The following is a 16,841-nucleotide window of genomic DNA, read 5'->3' as shown; positions in this document are numbered from 1 at the left end:
ACAAAGCTAACAAGATTAACAAGATTTCTTCTTAAGGCACATAAGCATATGGTTTTACTCAATACTAATCCGAACTCCACTCCCCTCCTTCTCCACTCTCTCCTGGCAAAAAACCCTCTAAACCCCACCAAGCAACCCACTCAGTTTCACCTCATCCACACCCCAGATTCCACTATCACTCTTCCTTTTATACGTTCAGCCATTTTAAACACTCAGCCAATCATCTAGCATTCTACTGCCCATTCACTCCCCCTCCTCTTTCACTCCACTTACCATGTATCTTCTAAACAACAACACTTACCATATATACATTAATATAGGAACATCACATTTCCCCCCCCCCTTAAAACAACGGCAGAGTATTATTCCTGTTCCAGGATTTATACGTCGCGTTAACAAATAAAAGTCTCTATGGGGAAAATGTCTTTCTTTGTTCCTCTGTCTGGTCACGTCACTGCAGTCCCAGCCACTTGCCTGGAAAGTCCATCGGCCAGTACATTGTCCTTGCCTTTTATGAACTGGAAGTCCACTTGATAGTCCTGTAGGGCCCAGGACCACCTCTGCAGCATAGTGTTATGGTTTTTCATACTCTGGTGCTATTAATATGGGTCCTTGGCACAAGGCTTGCTTCAGTAGATCAAAAGCCTTCTGACATTCATCCGTCCATACCACACGCTCAGAACACTTCTTCTTTGTTAATTCATGCAAGGGGGTTGCTATTTCCCCAAAATTTCTCACAAACTTCCTATAAAATCCAGCAACACCCAGAAATGCCCTTACTTGTTTTTTGGTTAAGGGGATCGGCCACGCTTGTATTGCCTCCACCTTGCTCCATAAGGGGGTGATTTTCCCACTCCCCACCTTATGTCCTAAATAGATTACTTCCTTTAGTCCAAACTGGCATTTCTTAGCTTTTATTGTGAGGCCTGCTTTTCTTAAGGCCTCCAATACTGTTGTCAGGTGTTGGACATGCTCAGGCACCGACTTGCTAAAAATGGCCACGTCATCGATATAGGCCACTGCAAAATCTGACATGCCTCGCAACACAGTATTGATTAGCCTCTGAAATGAACTTGGTGAGTTCCTTAGTCCCATGGGTAAGGTCACAAACTCATATAACCCATCTGGTGTACTGAAGGCAGTTTTGGCTCTGGATTGCTCGTCTAGTTCCATTTGCCAAAATCCTTTACAGAGATCTAGTGTAGAGATAATGGTTGCTGCCCCCAATAACTCTAACATTGTGTCTACCCTAGGCATAGGATACGCATCTGGGACAGTAATTTTATTGATTAGCCGATAATCAATGCAAAACCTTGTCGTTCCATCTTTTTTCGGAACCAGGACAATACTTGAAGCCCAGGGACTGATGGATTCCCTGATCACTCCTAATTCCAGCATATCTTCCACCTCCTTTTTGATCTCATTCAAAACTTTCCCATTCACACGGTACGGAACAGATCTGATTGGGGCATGATCTCCAGTATCAATGGAATGTATAACTATACTGGTTCGGCCAGGTTTGTTGCTAAAGAGATTCCTATAGGTTTTCAAAACTCTCAGAATCTCTTCTTTTACCTCCTCCTTCACCTCCTCTGACCATTCCACTTGATCTACCCCTCCTTTGTCTTTGCTTTCCTGTACCAAATCTGGAAGTTCAGGCCCACTTCCCTCAGGGAATAAGGTAACTTGCAACACCTGTGCATCCCTGGTATGGTAAGGCTTCAACATATTTACATGAACCACTTTGCTTTTGTTTAATTGGTCTGTGGTGATTACATACGTCACTGTGTCAAGCCTTTCTCTGATGGTATATGGTCCTTCCCAGTTAGCCTGTAATTTGTCATGTTTCCTGGGTATGAACGCCATAACCATATCTCCCACGAATACACTGCCTTGATCCGTCAGCACTTCATGAGGAAAACCCAGCCTCATAAAGATTTTTAATAAAGCCTCTGCCACTACAGGGGCTTCTACAGATCTTAGTGCTTCTGCGTCTGGGTACCTGGTGGCAAAATCCACCACCACCAATAGATATTTCTTGCCATGCCTTCTGGGTTTGGAAAAAGGGCCCACCAAATCTATTCCCACTCTATAAAAGGGTTGTCCAATTATAGGAAGGGGCTTTAAGGGTGCCTTAGTCTTTACTCCACTTTTCCCCACCTTTTGGCATATTCCACAAGGTAGACAATGTTGTTTTACATCTTTGGAGATGTTTGGCCAATAATAGTGTGCTGCCAATCTCCTCTTGGTCTTTTTTATTCCCAGATGTCCTGCACATGGGACATCGTGGGCTACCTCTAGCAATCTGGTTCTGTATTTGCTAGGTACTATCAATTGCTTCACTGGTTCACATTCATCCTTTCTCTCAGCGGGCATCCACAGTCTATATAAAATCCCATTCTCACACACAACTTGATTCCTCAGTTTGTCAGTGAAAGGAATCTGTTGGGTCAGAGCTTGTTCCTTTATCTGCTTCAAACTTATATCTTTATGCAGCTCTTCCCTGAATTGCTCTGCTTCTTTCTTATCAGAGACCACTTGATACAGTTTGTCTCCTTCAGCAGGCCTGCTAGTGGTTGCTATGGTGACCTGAGGCTGGTTAACAGATTCCACCCTGTTTGTTTCAGCCCCCCTTAATATGGCTTCTTTTTCTCTGCCAATTTGCTGTCTGGTCACTACATATATCTTTCCTTGGGCTCCCATTACATCTCTTCCCAGTATTACTGGTTCTTGTTGCTGGGCATTAATGCCTACTTTATATCTGCCCCCTCGGCCTCTCCAAGTCATTTCCACCAGGGCCACAGGCAAGCTTTCTGGTTGACCCCTCACTCCTTGGATAGTCACAGTTTCCTGAGGTAATATTACCTCAGATTTTATTAAATCTGGCCTCAGTAATGTCTGAGCGGCACCAGTATCAAGCAATGCCCAATAATTTGCCCCTTGTACACTCACTTCCTCTCTCAGACTTGAATCAAGGTCTGTTACTTCTGTCCAGTTTATCTGGCAGAACTGAACCTTTTTCGCTGTTTCTAAAGCCTTGGGCTCTGTTTTCACTGCCCTTGTCTGAGCAGGATTACTAATGGGGTTGGCAACCTCACATTGAAAACGTAGGTGCCCCGGTCTACCACATTTGTAGCATAATTTCTCCTCACTTTTAGGGTACACAGATCCACTCTGGGGTGTTCTGTGCCCTTCAGATTTTACTGGAGGACTCACTCGCTGTGGTATCACATCCCTTCTGCCAGCATTATATGGTCTGGGTTTAAAATCTCTTGATGTTTTCCCCACCCAGCCAGTTCTGTTGGAGGCAAAGTGATCCGCCATCTTGGCGGCCTCCTGCACCGATGTAGGGGAACGGTCTTTGACCAGGAGCCTTATTTCTGGTGGTAACTGATGGTATAATTGATCCAATATCATGAGGTTTTTCACCTCCTCCACAGACTGAGCTTTTGCACTTGTCAGCCATTTCCCAAATATGTCCATCAGTTTTGCCCCCAGCTCCACGAAAGACCTCCCTGTCTGTATCTGGCAGTTTCTGAAAAGCTTTCTAAAATGATCAGGCCCCAGTCTGAATCTTTTAAACACTGCTTCTTTGAATTCAGCATAGGTGACGGGCCTGTCTGAGGGGAAATACTGGTATACCTCAGCCAATTCCCCTTTAATCAGGTTTGATAAATACTGCTTGTATTCATCTTCAGGTAGCCCCCACAACTGAGCTGCTTTTTCAAAGGTGCTGAGGTAAATTTGAGGATCTTGACCAGGCTCATAGACAGCAAAGTCCTTTGGAGTAATTTTTATTTTTGCTCTATCTCTGTCCTTTCTTGTTTCATCAGAATGAAACTTCTCTCTTTCAAATTTTAACTTTTCTACTTGTAATTCGGCATCCACTGCTCGTTGCTTCTCCCTCTCCTCAAACCCCATTCTCATTCTCTCAAATTCCAACTCCCTCTGTTTTTCCTTCTCTGCACCTTCCATCTTAAATCTCTCAGTTTCCATCTTCAACTTCTCAATTTCTAACTCTCGCTGTTTATCTTTCCCATCAGCTTCCATCCTCAATCTCTCAGCTTCCAACTCCCTCTGCTTATCTTTTTCCTCAGTCTCCCTCCTCAACTTCTCTCTCAAATACTCTATATAAGCGGGATTGCTTAAGTATCCTTCTGGGATCTCTTCCCTGACAGGTTGTTTTTGCTGGGCAGTTGCAAATCCTATTAGTGCTACCCTCAATTCATCTACCCCTTTACCCTCGTGAGGTAAATTGAATGTTATGCACTTCTCCACCAGCTCCTCTCTTTTCATTTTTATATATTCAGCCATGGTGTTTGAGTTCACTCACTCTTTGCCAGTCACTCTCACAAGTAATCTTGTTTTGTTATTTCTGTTTGCCACACCACTGTTAAGGATTCTTTAGTATTCGTACCACTGCTACAGCCAACACCTGTGACATAGTCTCCTTTGTTCGTATCTGGATTCTCTGTTGTTCGTATCCCACCGCTACTGCCACCACGTGTGACGCCCTTCCCTGGCTCTCCCTGTCAGGTTCCTACCTGCGCGTGGCTACTGCCTGTCACTAGGCACCACCAGGGACTCCACCAGTCCGGACTGTCCTTTTTTATTGTTTCTCTCCCCGCTCTAGCACAGATCTCAACAGATCCCCCTGCTAGGCAACCACCAGTCATGTCCTAATACTAGTATTCCCAGAGACTCTGAATACTGGTATTGTTATTTTCTTCACCGCTGCCACCATTTGTTATAGTTTCCCTTCAGCCTTGGTCATTACCTTACCCTCCCTTCTGGTCTGTGAAACCCCAGCCAAGGATCAGGCCTTTGGTAAACCAAATTAAGTATTTATTAAAGATAACAAAGCTAACAAGATTAACAAGATTTCTTCTTAAGGCACATAAGCATATGGTTTTACTCAATACTAATCCGAACTCCACCCCCCTCCTTCTCCACTCTCTCCTGGCAAAAAACCCTCTAAACCCCACCAAGCAACCCACTCAGTTTCACCTCATCCACACCCGATTCCACTCTCACTCTTCCTTTTATATGTTCAGCCATTTTAAACACTCAGCCAATCATCTAGCATTCTACTGCCCATTCACTCCCCCTCCTCTTTCACTCCACTTACCATGTATCTTCTAAACAACAACACTTACCATATATACATTAATATAGGAACATCACACTGGTATCTTCACTTTTATGAAACCGCTTCATTTTTCAAATTAATATAAAAATGATAAATACATCATCATTTGTGATTGGACATACTATTTTAAATGAAATGGATCCTTAAAACCACAACAAAGGATATACTCACTTATATCAACATAAAACTTTCAGATTGCTGATGTTTGCATGTACTAATCTTTTGAAGCTACAAAAACTGTAGTGGCTGTGCAACTTAGTAAAAGCTTAGTAAAGATTATACACAAATGCAGCATTATTCCCAGCACTGGGAATAATTATGAGTGCTGTAACATAACAGCAAAATTTTGAAAACATCTAACAGTTATGTACAGTCAGACTAAAGTCCCTGAAGTCTGTGTTATACAAGTAGAGTCCCTGAAACTTGCTTCTATGAAACTAATAAAATACTTGAGTTTCTTTAAAAACAATTAAAAAAATAGTAGCAGCAGATAATCAGGATTTGGGAGATTTGGATTCTGTTTGGTTTATAGTTTCATATAACCATTATTCATACATTTAGTGCTTTAGACATTGACAGAAATGCTTTATATTAACACCAAGTCATCTTATATAAGCTGTTACTATGAAGGTTTTTTGTTTTTGTTTGGGACATGATGACTGTCTACTTCTATTTTCTAAAAAGAAAATCTCTATTTAACAGCACTTTCCATGTTACCTCTGCTATTTTGTTTGTTTTGCCACTCTTTATGCTTCCAGATCCAGGATCCCCAGCAATCCTTGTGTTAGGTCACTGCCCTCCATTTACATCCCAAAAGAGCTTTTGTGCTGGGAATCTTAGCATCATCAAACCAGAAGGCAGGGCTTTGTCAAAATGCACAGCTTGAGCAAATGCTGCTCCAGCCTGGTTTACTATGGCCAATGTGGAGAAAACATGAAGTTCCCTTCCCAGCAAAATACAGCCCCAAGCTATATTGATAATTTTAGAGCACTGAAAAAAAAGAGAGGAAGAACTGGAGCTAGAAGAAATCTGCTAAAACAACTGTGAGTTCCTTCCTCCCCACCCCCACTCACCCCCTGGTCACTGGTGCTTTTCCCAGTTTTGTGGTCATTTTCCATTTTAGTGCATAGATGTATATACCATTCAGAATTTTAAAATATGTATGTGCTCTTTCCTGGATACTTATGAACAAAAATATCACTTATATAAACAATCAATCTGAGTAACATTGAAAAAACATTTCTGTCAGGTTTTATGGATTACCTTCTAATGACTTAGGCTGCAATCCAATACACACCTGGGAGTAAGTTCCTTTTAACCCAAAGGAGTTTACTTCTGAGTAGACATGTACTGGATTGCACTGTTAGAAACTATTTGCATAGATACAAGAAGGGGGACAGTGAGGTGCATATTTGGCCCTGTGCCATACACATATATTAGGTTACCCTCTTCTTCCAGCTTCATATTTTTTATTTATATTTAGAAGATTTCTAACCTGTTCTTCATTAAAAATAAAATCAGGATATTGACAAACATAAGCTTTATATAAAACAAAGATTTTAAATGTATGCCACAGATGGGGATGAAAATGCAGTACTAGCATGGGTCATGACACCTCTGTGATCTTAAATGCTAGTTTTTTTAAATGGCATTATCTTGATTAAATTATTTTTATTGGTGATGTTTTCATCTGTATTTTGTAAACTGACCTGGGATTCTGACTGGATGAAGGTGGTTTAAAAGTTAAACAAATAAACAGATAGATAATCAGAGGTTTTAAGGGAAAAATACCTATTTTTTTCCACCATAGGTTCTTCTTGTATGACTGATTTACCATTAAGCATCAAGAGGGCAAAGAGCTGCCATGCACACAAATGGCACAATACAGCTAGAATTTTCTGTTACTGAAAATAAGTTTCCACTTCCCCATTTCTCACTACTGCCAGAGCAAAAGTCTGCCACGTGTGCAATGCTTCTTCACTGAGTGAGCACACTTGAGTCTGGACTGTCAGCCCTGTTGGCCAGGGCTGGGAAAGGAGGTGCTGGACTTAGTCCACACTTATAGTGCTTGATTACATCTTAGGCAGAATAGCAGTAGCACTACAGCTTCCTTCTGAACTCCCAGTTGCCTAGGTTCAGATCCAAATATCTTGCTAGAGTCTACTCTAGATAATAGGAACCAGTTATCCCAGATTAATTAACATAGATTAAAGAGAAACACTCTTGTGTTCATAGCTCTACAACTGAATCTACACTCAGTAGAGAACAACACAACCCACTAGTTATGTTTACCTGTTCATGTCATTTTTCATAGTTACAGCTCTAGAGGAAACAATTCCAGTAGTTATGATTCAATGTGGTGTCAGGTTCTTCAGCCTATTTCACAAGCTGATGTTGGACTTTTAGTATTAATCAACCACTATGCAATAGTTTGGGCTGTTTTCTGCAGGCTGAATACAGTGCCTGATGTCATTTACCACATCACTCAATCCTCACATATCACTTTTAGAATTGGGATATGTGGAATGTTCTAGGGCCAGGCAGATTAAAGACAAATAATTTTTTTCCCTTCAAATAAACAATTAGTCCTCCAAAATACATGCCTTAAGAAAATCAAGGAAGTCAGTATATTTTATCCTTTTTATGCCACCTTCTTTAGAAAAAACATGTATTTTTGAAGTCTTTCATTTTATATAAGAAACTTTTTCAAAGCTTTCAAATTATCATTCCAACAACTTTCTTAAATTTCACTTTTGTATTCCTTTTCATATTTGGATAGTTCTAAATAGGGTTACAAACTGGTCTGAAAAAAGATCAGCAGGGCTGCTTCTACCCATTAAGAAGTGTTATGAGAGCCAGTGTGGTGTAGTGCTTAGAGTGTTGGACAAGGAACTAGGAGACCTGGGTTCAAATTGTCACTCAGCCATGACACTCACTGGGTGGGCCAGTCACTGTCTATTAGCCTAACCTACCTCAGAGGATTGTTGTGAGGATGAAATGGAGAGGGGGAGAACCATGTATGCCACCTTGGGCTCCTTGAAGGAAAAGTGGGATGTTAATTAAATGAAACAAATAATAAATAAATAGAACTGATATGCAGAAATGAGTTAGTGAAGATTTTTTAGCTGCTTTATGTTTTTTCCCGATTGTCCAGTCAGTCCTTTGTTATGAATCTTCTTCACTATCAAGACTACCAACACCAGCCCCTTCCAATGATCCATATGTGGAAATTATCCTATCATTACAATATAGTTTGGATATTAATCATTAAGTAAGATGCTGAACTACCATATCCAAACCTTCATGTCCCACGCTCATAGTCATCCAATGAAACTGAATGTTGGAAGATGCAGACAAAAGATAGTACGTCTTCACACAGCATAGTTCAACTGTGGAATTCACTCCCATAAGAGACAGTGACAGCTACCAACTTGGATGGCTTTAAAAGAGAACAAATTCATGGAGAATAAAGCTATCAATGAATACTAGCCATAATGGCTACCAATCACAAGTGGAGAGAGTGCATTTGCATTTGGGTCCTGTTTATGGGTTCCCATGGGCATTTGGTTGACCTTTATGAAAATAGGATGCTGGATTATGATGGGTCTTTGGCTTGATCTGGCAGGGCTCTTCTTGTGTTCTTATGAGTTCATAATTCCTCACAGCCTGCATACAGTCCAGAAATATAATATTTGAATTTCTATCACACTAAAGAAAATAATCTTTTGTTTGTACCTGATGCTTATAAGAATTGCTTTCCCAACCATTTGACACTGAGGTATTACATAAGCTCTTTGCTGATGCTGCAGCAGCTGTCCAAAGGTGGTCAATCAAACTTGAATCTTGTTGAACTGCTGAAAAAAGGACACATGAAGAACAATATTACTGCTGAATCACTCATTAATTCAAAGAAGCTATGAAATTATCCTAGTTACCTGAGTTATGTGCTTGATTAATTTGCATTCCAAGCACTGAAAACTTCTCTGTTCTTGGGCACAGTACAGGTATGCACTGTGAACCACTGGAAGACAGCTTTGGACAGTTTGCATCTTTAGGGCTGGGTGATCTAGTGTGTACTATGGGAAAAGCTGTCTTGGAATCTGCAGTGCAAGCAACACCTAAATTATGGTTAAGCATATGAGTACCTATTTTGAAAGCAACTTCATCTCCAATAATATCATCTACAACATCTTGGTTATTGTCTGATGTTGATTTATGTCCTCCACCTGTGCTTTCTAGAGTGACATCGGAAAAATGCGCCAGTGTGCCCTGTGATTGACTAGATCTCAAGATTTTCCATTCAAGAGGTAGGAGGGATTGGGAAGAAGTTAAAGATAATATGCTGTCAGCAGAACCTCCTATCCTATACCGTGAACGCTTCAAGGATTCTTCCTCCTGGCTAGGTAAAGTCTGTGAATTCCAATCTGTTGTCTGCACAAATAAATCCCTCATTATTGATTCTTTTTCAGCATGAATGCTATTCCTTGCAGTAGCATCATCTTCAGCACTTTTAGTCATTCCTGGAGAAATCATCCAATCATCAGTCTCTAATTCAGGTCCCTTCACTAGATCAGGGTCTTCTGTAATTGCATTTGATGTTGGATCCATTCTAATTGTCAAATTCCATCAATCTGATTGTCCTTTGTGAATCCTAACAAGAGTAAAAATAAACCACATATGTTAATATTAAAAAACACAAAACCACTAAAATGTGTTTGAGACATATCTACCTGATCTATTTTCAGTACTGTACATCTTGCAAAAGTGGGAAAATCCTCTTCTTGTTTGCTACTAGATTTTTATGTTGGCATATTATTAGTATAATACATGTATAATATAATTTTATTTATTTATTTATTATTTAATTTATATCGCCCCCTTCCTCCCAGCAGGAGCCCAGGGCGGCAAATAAAAGCACTAAAAACACATCATAAAAACAGACCTTACAATACATTAAAACAAAACAACTTAAAAAACGGTTAAAAACATATTGTTTAAAATAAAAAAAACATATTAAAAGCAATTCCAACACAGATGCAGACTGGGATAGGTCTCAACTTAAAAGGCTTGTTGAAAGAGGAAAGTATTCAAAAGGCGCCGAAAAGATAACAGAGATGTTGCCTGCCTAATAATGTATATCAGTACAATACATGTATAATAAATGTATGAGAAAAATATTTCCACTTTTTCTGACTGATTCCGTTAATGTGCTGACTACTGTAGAAATGGTTTTCTTCCTCTCTTTAGTTTTAGGAGAGGGCTTTTAATCTGTAACTCTCCTGCTGTAACAACATGTTTTTAAACTGACTCAATGGTTTTATGCCCCTCTCATGCTGCTGTTTTATTTATTTATTTGATATATTTTTATTATATTTGTTTTTGTTATTGGGACCTGAATGCAGAGTTGATCTTTCTTAATTGTGGATGAGGCAGCCGGTCTGGCACATACAACTGAGACCTGGGTGGGTGAGCAGGGAGGAGTCAGTCTCTCCCAGCTATGCCAGCTGACAGCACATTCAAATTTCAATAGCCCAAAAAGAAGAAACTGTTGTCTCAAGATCTCTACACAGTACATATAAGGGGTCACCTCAGAGACTGTAATAACATTACATACATTGGCGTTTGTTTTTTAACAACAACAATAATAATTAATACAATACAGAGGTGTTGTGCAAATCCTCTTTATCACTCTTGTGCAAGTCTTAAGTAAATGTGCAAGACCTCTGTATTTTTTTTTAAATTGAAAAACCCAATGAAAATGGATACCCAGTGCCCGCAGTTTTGTTGATTGCCCTATCAGCCAGATCTCAGACCTCCGGATGCTGCTCCTAAACACCAGATCAGTGCATAGTAAGATCCCCCTCGTTCATGATTTCATTGTGGATGAGACAGCCGATCTGGCATGTATAACCAAGACCTGGATGGGTGAGCAGGGAGAAGTCAGTCTCTCCCAGCTATGCCCGCCAGGGTACCTGGTTCAGCATCAGGGTAGACCTGAGGGTCAGGGAGGGGGGTTGCTGTGGTCTATAGGAGCTCTATCTTCCTCTGCCAGCAGCGTGTCCATGTGACTACTGGTCTGGAGTGTTTGAACCTTGTGTTGGATCAGTGGGGCAGACTGGGGATTCTGTTGGTATACCACCCACCCCGCTGCCCAACAGACTCCCTAGCTGAGCTGATGGAGGTGGTCTTAGGTATACTGTTGAGATTCCCCAGACTGTTGGTTCTGGGGGATGTCAACATCCATGCCGAGGCCACCTTATCCAGGGCGGCTCAGGATTTCATGGTCTCCATGACAACCATGGGATTGTCCCAATATGCCATTGGCCCAACATATGTAGCAGGGCATACCCTAGACTTGGTTTTTGCAACTGGACATGGAGATGGTGATCTGAATGTGGGGGGCCTTACATCAGTCCCTCTGTCATGGACAGATCACTGCTTGCTGAAGTTTAGACTAACAATGGCTTTTCCCCTCTGCAAGGGTGGGGGACCTATTAAGTTGGTCCGCCCCTAGAGACTAATGGATCCGGATGGTTTCCAAAGGGCTATGGGGAGTTTTCCGGCTGGCAGGGCTGGCGCTCCTGTCGAAACCCTGGCTGAACTGTGGAATACAGAAGTGACCCAAGTGTAGAGCTTGTATGGCTCCATGGTACACCCCAGAGCTGAGAGCGATGAAACAATATAGGAGACGGCTTGAGTGCAGATAGAGATGAACTCCTGGTGGATGCAATTACACACTGGTAAGTGCCTATGGTAAGCTTTAGGGGCATTGAGGGCAGCAAAAATATATATTTTGCTGCCACTATCAAATCATCAATCTGCTGCTCAGTGGAGCTCTTCAGAATTGTCCGAGGACTATTACACTCTGGCCCCAAGGACATGGTAAATCCATCTGAGGCCCACTGTAATGAATTTGCTAGGCACTTCCAGGATAAAATCTTTAGCATCCACCAGGACTTAGACTCCAGTGTTATAGCAGGTGAATCAAGCAAGGTATCCAGAGCACAGCCTTGCCCCGATTTCTTGGATGAGTTTCAGTTGGTACAGCGTGAGGATGTTGACAAGGTGCTTGGACAGGTTTGGGCAACCACTTCTGTGCTGGATCCTTGCCCTTCTTGGCTAATAAAAGCTAGCAGGGATGGAACAGCCGGCTGGGCCAGGGAAGTGATTAATGCCTCTCTGCGAGGGGGGGGGATCCCTGGCTGCCTGAAAGAGGCAGTAGTGAGACCACTCCTGAAGAAACCCTCCCTGGACCCAGAAAATCTTAATAATTATAGGCCAGTGGCAAATGTTCCATTCCTGGGCAAGGTCCTTGAACGAGTGATAGCAGGACAGCTCCAGACACTCTTGGATGAGACCAATTATCTGGATCCATTTCAGTTGGGTTTCAGGCCTGGTTTTGGCAAGGAAACAGCCTTGGTCGCCCTGTATGATGACCTCTGTCGGGAGAGAGACAGGGGGAGTGTGACTCTGTTGATTCTCCTTGATCTCTCAGCAGCTCTCAGTACCATCGACCATGGTATCCTTCTGGCACGACTGGCTGAGTTGGGAGTGGGAGGGACTGCATTGCAGTGGTTCCGCTGCTACTTGATGGGTCGCCTCCAAAAGGTGGTGCTTGGGGAACATTGCTCAGCACCCTGGACTCTCCAGTATGGAGTTCTGCAGGGGTCAGTTCTGTCCCTCATGCTGTTCAACATCTACATGAAACCATTGGATGTGGTCATCCGGAGCTTTGGAGTGTGCTGACATCAATATGATGATGACATGCAGCTCTATTTCTCCTTTTCATCTCCATCAGGTGAGGCTGTCAATGTGCTGAACCAGTGCCTGGCTGCAACAATGGACTGGATGAGGGCTAATAAACTGAGGCTCAATCCAGACAAGACTGAGATGCTGCTAGTGGATGGTTCTTCTGACCGAATGGTGGATGTCCAACCTGTCCTGGATGGGGTTGCACTCCCCCTGAAGGAGCAGGTTCGTAGCTTAGAGGTACTCCTAGAACCATCTCTGTCACTTGAGGCTCAGGTAGCCTCGGTGGCATGGAGTGCCTTCTACCAACTTTGGTTGGTGGCCCAGCTACGCCCCTATTTATTTATTAATTTATTGTACTTATATACTGCCCCATAGCCGAAGGTCTCTGGGGGGTTTACAGTAACGGTATCTGGACAGGGATAACCTGGCTTCAGTTGTCTATGCTCTGGTAACCTCTGCAATGCACTCTACATGGGGCTGCCTTTGAAGACAGTTTGGAAACGGCAGCTTGTGCAAAATGCAGTGGCCAGATTGGTAACAGGGACCAGACGGTCCGAACATATAAAACCAATTCTGGCCCGCTTGCATTGGCTGCTTGTATGTTTCCGAGCTCAATTCAAAGTGCTGGTTTTGACCTATAAAGCCATACACGGCTTAGGACCACAATACCTGATGGAATGCCTCTCCCGACACGAACCCACCTGTACACTACGCTCAACATCAAAGGCCCTCCTCTGGGAGCCTACTCCGAGGGAACCTCAGAGGACAGCAACAAGGGAGAGGGCTTCCTCAGTGGTGGCCCCCAAATTATGGAATGATCTCCTTGACGAGATGCGCCTGGTGCCAACACTGTTATCTTTTCGGCACCAGGTCAAGACTTTCCTCTTCTCCCAGGCATTTTAGCATGAGTTTTTAAATTGCTTTTTTTTAAAAAGTGTTTTTAAATTTGTATATTTGTTTTTAATGTTTTTAATTGTTGTAAACCGCCCAGAGAGCTTCGGCTATGGGGCAGTATACAAATGTAGTAAATAACAATAACAACAACAACAACAATAATACAACCAACATTGGGGTGATTTATGTAAGTGTATGGAATATTCACCAGGGGTCTGACCTGTGAGAGGTTTATTCAGCAGCCACTGGTAGAATGGTATCATCATCATTAACGTGTTTTACCATTTTTATGTTTGATGATGTTTCATAGGCAATTGATCTTTTCATCACCCCTGTGGCCAGGGAGCAGCACCTGCCTGAGAGAATGACTGGAGACATAAGCTGTAGGATCAGCAGGGCATGGCTACTTTTGCCATCCCCGACAAGGGTATAGGGCATGATAACCCAGGACATGAATGGAGGCACTAATGGTACTGCTGCTAAAGATTAGCCATGCCTTCAAAAGGCAAGTGTCATAACGAGAGAATGGCTTAGCAAAGTGGCTTGATGGCAAGTGTTTTTTTAAAAAGTCATAATTAAGTAGTATCAGAAAATATATTAGCTATCATTAAATGCAACTATCTCAACTTAATAAGACAGTGCAAATTAACTAAGAACAGAAGTATTAAAACATATTTAGTAAGACTTAATGATTTGTGTCTAAGCAATTATCTGTTAATATACTTTCAGAGCAACTTGTATAAGCATGCAGTAACTGTGTTGTTCAGGCTAGTTTGAAGTGCATTTGGGAATGTACCTCTAAATTAAAGCAGTTAATGAGACTTATTTTATGCACAAGCAAAGCCACATCAAGTTGGTGTGCATACTTTTCTGTGGTGACATGTTGAGGTATAATATTGGTAATTTATCCCATAGAGTATTAACTCAACATCAGAACACTTTCTTCATGCTGTGCTTTGATACTGAATTTAACAGTGCTGAGACAAACTAATAACTGAGTATTACAGCTAGAGCAGGGGGCAGGGACTATGTGTGAAAAGCTGTGAGTTTTTTATTATTATTCCTGTTATGATATTTGCAGGACAAAGAAGCATCTATTCCTGGGATTTCGATCCTGTTTTGACAGAGCTAAGTGTCATGATAGTTTGACTCTGTTTCTGGAAATTGTGTCTTCTTTTTTTTAAATGTAGTATTCCATGTCTAGGGATGGGGGGAAATTCAGTTTGGTCTACCTAATTTGTACTTCCCAAAATATAAAAATAGAATGCAGCTATTCTTTGAAATTTGCACTTCTCTCCAAATTTTGCAGTGCAGTTCTCCAACCAAAAATGTGCATGCATTAGTGTAAATAACAAAAATGTGTATAGATTTGGCAAAATTGCTTGCAAAAGTATCTATATTAGGAGAAATGCACACTAAAGTGATGAATTTTGATGCAGAATGTGGTGAACTGAAGATTGCGAAAACTATGTATTAATTTATTAAAAGTATTTATAATCCACCCTTCACTCAAAGGAACAGAAATATTCACAAACTAAATCAAAACTAAACACTGAAATTAAAACAGCATGCAGTGACAGTGCACTTCATATCTCACCAAAAGCCTGGCCAAAGAGGTGTGACTTCACCTGTTATCTCTCAATGTCATTGTGAGATGCACCTCAGAAAGGAGGTAATTTTGAAGGCAAGGAGCCACTGCAGAGAAAACCTGCTCAGAGGGCCTCACCCACAAATCTCATTAGCCATGGTGAACACCAGCAGATCTTATCTTGAAGATCTTAAAATTTGGGGAGATTGGAATGGGATGAGTTGTTATTTCAGATATTTGGGGCCTAGGTCAGTTAGACCATAAAACATTAACATTTATACCTTAAATCAGGTCCAAAGACATCAGGCAACCAGTGCAATTGTTCTGGAATGTATGTTTTATGTTAACACCCCAGGGCACCCGCTAGCACCCTGGCTGCAGCATTTTGCTCCCCTTGAAACTTCTGGACTATTTTCAAGGGCTGTCACATGTAGAGTGCATTATAACAGTACAACCTGGAAGTTAACCAGAGCATAGAAAGCTGTGGCCAAGCTATCCATCCACGAATGACCTGAGTTGGTGCATCAGCCAAGGCTGAGCACAGGCACTCCTTGCCACTACAACTATCTGGACTTCAAGTGGCAAAGATAACTCAAGGAATACCCCAAAACTACCATCTGTCCCTTCAAGGGGAGTACATTCCTATCTAGAAGAGGACTCCCTACCAATTCCCAGACCTAAAAACTGCCAACCCATGGAACCTCCATTTTGTCTGGATTCAGAATCTACATCCATCCCATTACCACCGCCAGATCCTGATTCACCATCTGCAGTGCCTCTTCTGATTCAGATGGCACAGAGATATAAGAGTTGGGTGTCATCAGTATATTGATGACACTGAGAGAAACCAAAGTTGATAGATTTGTCCATCCCTATCCATGTCCTTTGTCTGTGCATGGACTGTAGATACAGTATGTAAACCACCTGGAGCTGAATGTGGAAGTTTAACACATGTCTGTAAAATGGTAGCATGTCCAACAAGGAAAAGAGGAAGGGTGGCAGAAAAATCATTCTGAGCTGTTTGTTCTAAACTGATACATTGTTCCCACGTTCCTGGAAATGTACATTCCTTATATTGTTAAGCATCTTGTATCTGTATATGTCTGTCTGAAAAAATAAGCTGAAAACTCAAAACATCAAGTGACTGACATCGGCCCATGCACTTTTAAGCCATCCTCTGACATAATTTGGTGAAAAAGAAATGGGATTTTTGCAATCAGAGTTTAGATAGCTAGCATGTAAACACTGCCCAGGTGAGACCAAGAGATAGTGCCATTATGCCCCAAAAGACAAATCAATCAAATAGGTAGTCTTACATTACTTTTGAGCGATTGAGTGGCTGGAGAACAAATTGGAAGGTCTCATGAACAGACAGAGGTTGCTCAGCAACATAGTCCAGGATGTGCCTTCACAGGGTATTCTACAGCTTCAACTGCTTGACCACCAGCAACACTAACT

The 16,841-nt window shown here is 41.8% G+C and overlaps 1 protein-coding gene across 8 annotated transcripts in view; it reads right to left on the bottom strand.

Moving 5' to 3' along the window:
- The window catches only part of LOC133385083 (uncharacterized), an 80,870-nt gene that overhangs the window by 41,954 nt on the left and 22,075 nt on the right, over window positions 1-16,841 (bottom strand). For 7 of the 8 annotated variants that reach the window (XM_061627364.1, XM_061627371.1, XM_061627365.1 and 4 more), the window contains 2 exons: window positions 9,085-9,800; window positions 8,885-9,003 (listed from right to left, as the gene is read on the bottom strand). In XM_061627364.1, coding sequence (XP_061483348.1) covers window positions 8,885-9,003; window positions 9,085-9,757 — 792 coding nt within the window. In that variant the 5' untranslated portion in view covers window positions 9,758-9,800. The remainder of the gene's footprint in view (window positions 1-8,884; window positions 9,004-9,084; window positions 9,801-16,841) is intronic. The other variant, XM_061627372.1, reaches the window with a different exon arrangement.

Source organism: Rhineura floridana, chromosome 5 (genome assembly GCF_030035675.1).
Source record: "Rhineura floridana isolate rRhiFlo1 chromosome 5, rRhiFlo1.hap2, whole genome shotgun sequence".
Lineage (NCBI taxonomy): Eukaryota > Metazoa > Chordata > Lepidosauria > Squamata > Rhineuridae > Rhineura > Rhineura floridana.
The sequence above is the reverse complement of the archived record's forward strand: the minus strand, read 5'-3'. Positions and strand labels throughout refer to the sequence as shown.